The sequence below is a fragment of the Erpetoichthys calabaricus genome, chromosome 4, assembly GCF_900747795.2.
Source record: "Erpetoichthys calabaricus chromosome 4, fErpCal1.3, whole genome shotgun sequence".
NCBI lineage: Eukaryota > Metazoa > Chordata > Cladistia > Polypteriformes > Polypteridae > Erpetoichthys > Erpetoichthys calabaricus.
Window position 1 is genome coordinate 302,851,955 of NC_041397.2, and position 5,969 is coordinate 302,857,923.

The 5,969-nt window shown below is 39.7% G+C and overlaps 1 protein-coding gene across 1 annotated transcript; it reads right to left on the bottom strand.

The window, feature by feature from the left end:
• Window positions 1-232: 232 nt before the first annotated feature.
• LOC114641242 (olfactory receptor 6N1-like) lies at window positions 233-1,195 on the bottom strand. Its single transcript, XM_028790321.2, has one exon. The coding sequence runs from the start codon at window positions 1,193-1,195 to the stop codon at window positions 233-235; it is 963 nt and encodes a 320-aa protein (XP_028646154.2).
• Window positions 1,196-5,969: the final 4,774 nt, after the last annotated feature.

Genomic DNA, 5,969 nt, shown 5'->3' on the forward strand with positions numbered 1-5,969 from the left:
AAAAAAAGGTATGTTTAAAGGAATAGATATAGAACTAGTATATTCTAAAATGAATAGTCACAAAAATCACGTACAGTATAGTATAAAATACTTAATAGCTTAGCACAATTAGCCATTAAGTTACATACAATGCAAGAATAAAGGTCCAAAATTACAATAATAAATGTGCAAAAATGAGGCTGGCTTAATTTGTGCTATTTGTATGTGATAGTTCATGAAAGTGTTTAGATGTTCATATGTGTGTTGAAACCATTCTTCTTTTCCTAAGAGTCCTCATAAAACTGTCTCTGATTTCTTTTGTCCTCAGACAGTAAATTATTGGGTTCATCAGTGGTGGAAGCACATTCTGCACTATGGCAGCCATGATCCGCACATCTGTAGTGGCACCAGGGAATCGATAAGAAATGGAAACTCCCCCAGCTGTGAACAAGAATAAAGAAATGACCAGCAGATGTGTCCCGCATGTAGAAAATGCCTTCATGCTGCTAGTAGAGCTAGATATTTTTAGCACAGACATAATGATCCTTGTATACGAAAAGATTATATAAATTATCGAGATGAGTATTACGGATAGGCCTATGGCTAACGCCACATAGCTAGTAATCAGGATGTCCCCACAGGCCAATATTAACACAGAAGCATAGTCACAGAAGCAATGAGTGATCTTATTAGGACCACAAAATGGGAACCTAAGGGCGAGACCAACTGCTATTGTTGGACTCAGGAATCCACCCAGCCAACTAAAAATGATGAGCTTCAGAATGCGACTGTTAGTCATTATGGTGGGGTAGTGTAAAGGTCTGCAGATTGCAATGTGTCTGTCGTAAGCCATGACACTAAGAAGGAAACATTCAGCTGAGCTAAGAACCAAAAAAAAGTAAGTCTGAGCAAAGCAGGCCAGAAATGGTGTTGATCTTAAATCTAAAATGAAGAGCGCTAACATCCTAGGCACTGTGTTTGTTGATAAAATAATATCCAATATGGCAAGACTACACACTAAGAAATACATTGGGGTGTGAAGATTTCTGTCCACAATAAAAATGCCAATTAGAAGAAGATTGAGCAGCAAAACCAAAAGATAAGCGATGAGGAAAAAAGTAAAGAGTGTTTTTTTGCTGGGCTGGTCTTGGAATCCAGGAAATCCTACAATAATAAATTCCTTTATAAGGAAATTTGTTTGGTTTGTGCCAGACATGACTCTTTTCTTCACAGTTTCTTCTTGCAAATCTGGGAAGGAAAATATAAAAGTTAGAAAATATTTGGGTATTTTCAGGGAATTTAGCTAAATGTTTTTCAACTTGTAGCATTTGAACATTATTTACTTGCTTCATCAAGGAGGCAGACAAAGATAAGTATCATGCAATAACCCCTCAAGGTAAAGAGTGAATCATTCAGAAATTGAGGTTGCATGGAATATCTGTTAACTTTAAGAAAGTTGATTTTGAAAATGCAGCTATGCTTTTAAGTGGAGCTTTTGAAAATTCACATTATTTGTACAGCATGCTCTGATTGAGATACAGTAACTCATTTAAAAATATGTATGGTCCATGCAGTACTTCTTTGTCATTTAGACTTTAGTCATACTACAGGAAATCACTCAACAAAAGATTTCACAATATAATTCAACCGATTGTACTGTACAATAATATACAATAAAGCACATTAACTTATATGATATTTATTACATACAGAATTAAATGTAGAGTATAATGAACAGGTAACTGAAACAACTGAACAATGTGATGGTCCAGATTGGCTCCACAGACCCTGGGAGCTAGAGCCTGGGACCATCGATAGTCATAGACCGAGGATGAGCAAGTGCTTTGTGCTTTTATTAAAACCAAACAATAAAGTGCCCAAAGTGTTTCTTCAATAAATAAATAAATAAATAATACATAAAAACAAGGTGATCAGTGCAGGTTAAAATCCAGTAAACTGTAAGTAGATAGATAAATAGATAGATAGGTCATTTTTGTCATTGTCACTTTTACAAAGGAACAACGAAATTGAAGGTGCAATCGACTCAGTGTGAGGAATAAGAGTTAAAAAGACAAAAAGACAAGAAGAGAGAAAATAATAACAAACCGGATAGTAATAAATATACAAATTGCACTTGTTGACTTAAGGTCTAGATTGCACATTGGTAGAATGATATGGAGCAGTTTTATTCTGAGATCAGGGCCATGATTGCTTTCGGATAAAAGCTGTTTTTAAGGCGGTTTCTCCTGTTTTCATTGCTCTGTATCTCTTGCCCGATGGCAAAAGCTGGAAGAGGCAATGACCGGGATGTGATGAGTCCTGTGAAATGTCTATTGCTTTTTTGCGGCTTCGGGATGTGTAGATTTGTTCCAGAGTGGGGAGGGTACAACCAATTGTTCTCTCCGCTGTCCTGACGACCCTGTGGAGCGCTTTCTTTTCTGAGGAAGTGCAGCTGCCGTACCACACACACAGTCCGTACGTGAGCACACTCTCGATGGAACAATGATAAAAAGCAAGGAGCAGATTTTTTGGGAGGTGGTTCTTTCTGAGAATTCTCAGAAAATACAGTCTCTGCTGCGCCTTCTTTAGCAGCTCCTTGGTGTTGGTGCTCCAGGTCAGGTCATCCTCCAGCTCCATACCCAGAAACCTGAACACCGGGACCCTCTCCACACAGGCCCCGCCAATGATGAGTGGCCGGATGTCAGTTTTTTTTTTTCCTAAAGTTAATAACAAGCTTCTTTGTTTTTTTGTTGTTGAGGAGCAGGTTATTGACTGTGCACCACTCTGACAGTCGCTCCACCTCGTCCCTGTATGCTAGCTCACCCTTCTTGCCCGAGATGAGTCCGACCACCGTCGTGTCATCCGCAAACTTTATAATCTTGTAAGTAATTCTTTGAAACAAATTCCCAAAAAGCATAATAAATCTTCTAAAAACAAATGAACCACAGTCCTTTCATCTAAAAATGTATGTCTCCTCTGCTAACCTCGGATGGGATCGTGCAAACCAGAAGAGACATCCTTCTAACAGGCACAGCCAGCCTATCAACACTGGCTCGGTTACCCTGCTCTCACCCCAGGCTCCAAGCAGGGCACCATGCCTGGCCTCGCTCCTTTAACTCCCACTATCACTCCTCTCCATTACGCGGGAGCTGTCTTTGAAAAGCGGGTCACTCCTGCTACTTCAGGTCACTCAGCCAGAGAGACCCTCTTCAGCCCTTTTGAGCACCGGCCAGACGTTTCTCCATGGAGCTCATGTTCCCTACTGTCTGCCTACTCATTAACTGTGCTGGCTCCTTTCTCTCATTCCTGCTCTGCTTTCACCATCTTCACTTTATGTTAACCTTAGCATTTTTCCTCCTATTTTTTCTTTTCTCTTTCCTCTCGTTTCCTGTCCAGGGTCCTTATTATACAATGACTGAGTGCAAGTGTTGTTACCATGAAAACCTCAAGCACTAGATAGATAGATAGATAGATAGATAGATAGATAGATAGATAGATAGATAGATAGATAGATAGATAGATAGATAGATAGATAGATACTTTATTAATCCCAAGGGGAAATTCATATACTCCAGCAGCAGCATACTGATACAAAAAGCAATATTAAACTAAAGAGTAATAAAAATGCAGGTAAAAACAATAACTTTGAATAATGTTAACGTTTACAATCCTCCCCCCCCCCCCCGGGTGGAATTAAAGAGTCACATAGTTTGGGGTAGGAACGATCTCCTCAGTTTGTCAGTGGAGCAGGATATTGACAGCAGTCTGTCACTGCAGCTGCTCCTCTGTCTGGAGATGATCCTGTTTAGTGGATGCAGTGGATTCTCCATGATTGACAGGAGCCTGCTGAGCGCCCGTCGCTCTGCCACTGATGTCAAACTGTCCAGCTCCATGCCTACAATAGAGCCTGCCTTCCTCACCAGTTTGTCCAGGTGTGAGGCATCCCTCTTCTTTATGTTGCCTTCACCAGCACACCACCGCGTAGAAGAGGGCGCTCGCCACAACTATCTGATAGAACATCTGCAGCATCTTATTGCAGATGTTGAAGGACGCCAGTCTTCTAAGGATGTATAGCCAGCTCTGTCCTCTCTTGCACAGAGAATCAGTTTTGGCAGTCCAGTCCAATTTATAGGTCTTTACCCTCTGCACACAGTCACCTCTGATGATCACGGGGTCCATGAGGGGTCTGGGCCTCCTAAAATCCACCACCAGCTCCTTGGTTTTGCTGGTGTTCAGGTGTAGGTGGTTTGAGTCGCACCATTTAACAAAGTCCTTGATGAGGTTCCTATACTCCTCCTCCTGCCCACTCCTGATGCAGCCCACGATAGCAGTGTCGTCAGCGAACTGGCAGGACTCCGAGTTGTATTGGAAGTCCGATGTATATAGGCTGAACAGGAAAAATAACTAAGAATGAACTAAGAGGAAATTTACTGAACCACTCATACCTGCACGTTGATGCACGTCCTGTCAATTCTCAAAATAAACCTTGGGCTGCTCATGCACACCTTTACACCTAACATGGACCCTGATTTATTTCTTTATTTAAAAATGCACAACACATTGGGCTAAATGAAGTAACCAAGCTGCATAGATAGACAGATTGGTATGGGGTGGCTTAATGCCACTGTGCACATGAGCAACCACAAGGATCAGGAGATTTCAGAGAGAAAACCTAAAATTTTGAAATGCCAAATCCAACTAGATTTAAAAGTACTAACCGCTGGCCTCCGACCAAGCTAACCCCCAACAAGGTGAGCTGGCAAAATAATTTGAAATGTCCCAAAAATATAAGGAAGACTCCACAAGAGGAAGGATGACCATAAACCCTTGGTTTATGTACAAAAGAGTAAACAAGGAGTCTTTATAAATAAAAGATGTATTAATAAAAATAAGAAAAATACAAGGATAAAGTTCAAAAGAGCAAAAATAGGCAAAGTTTGGGATCATTTCAAGTTAAAAAAAAACACACAGAAAACCTCTGTAGAGTGTGTCTATTGTAAAACTGAACTAGTCTTCTACAATACAATCGCACAACATCAATGCTTCAGCATTTCAGCAGAAAGCATCCAGTCTACGCTTCCAGTTCACAGAGCAGGCCCGACACAAGGCAACGTTAACGTCAGCATTTACTGTAAATCAATATGACTACTAGTTGAGATGAAGGCTAGAAAAGAATGTATGTTAATTATGGCCATATATAATGGCTAATTAAGAACGCAGATCAATATGGTGGCTAGCTAAGATATCCCTAGTGCTTTTGCTACGTTATTTCTTGCCCTATTCCAAACGTATTAGTGCAACAACCAACTGTTCAGTAGCTAACCCATGCGGCTGGGTTTTTCCCACCCTTATGATCTGTGCCTTAGGTGAATGGCATATTCACCTTAATGGTGGCGTAGGCCCCAGATGTACCTAAGTTTTATACACAAAAATAACTACAGAAAATAAAAACCTGCAGTCATTTTGTGAAAGCCTGAGCTTCTTTCATGTTGTTATATGCTAATTACACACACACACACACACCATATCTATGTCGTCCAGGGGGTACGATCCTGCCAGAATTCTCTCTTTTTTTGCATCCTACAAATACCAAAAAGATTCCCAAGAAGACATTAAAAGCTTACATTATGCATGACCTATAGGTAGGTTGAAAGCAGTTTTTATGTATAATAATAATAATTATTATTGATGACTTATGGTTTAGTTTTAGGTTGTATGTGTACCTTTTTAAAGTACTGTGAAACTACTGCATTTGTTTTTGCATTTCAGACAATGTTTTCTTTAAAATCCAGAACATAATATGGCACTTAAATGAACTTAATGGGGTTGGGTTTGACAAATTATATTCTTGAATGCAATTTAAGCAATAGAAATTATGATTTTTCAAAAAAGTAAGCCAATTAGCTGTTCATTTTAAGAGACCTGTTTTTTTCCTCTTTTGTATATTTACTATTGCTCTTTAATAAGGCAACATTTTTTTCTTATTTGAT

Excerpts from the sequence above, each read along its gene's own strand:
- LOC114641242 (XM_028790321.2), bottom strand. The coding sequence starts at position 1,195 with ATGTCTGGCACAAACCAAACAAATTTCCTTATAAAGGAATTTATTATT.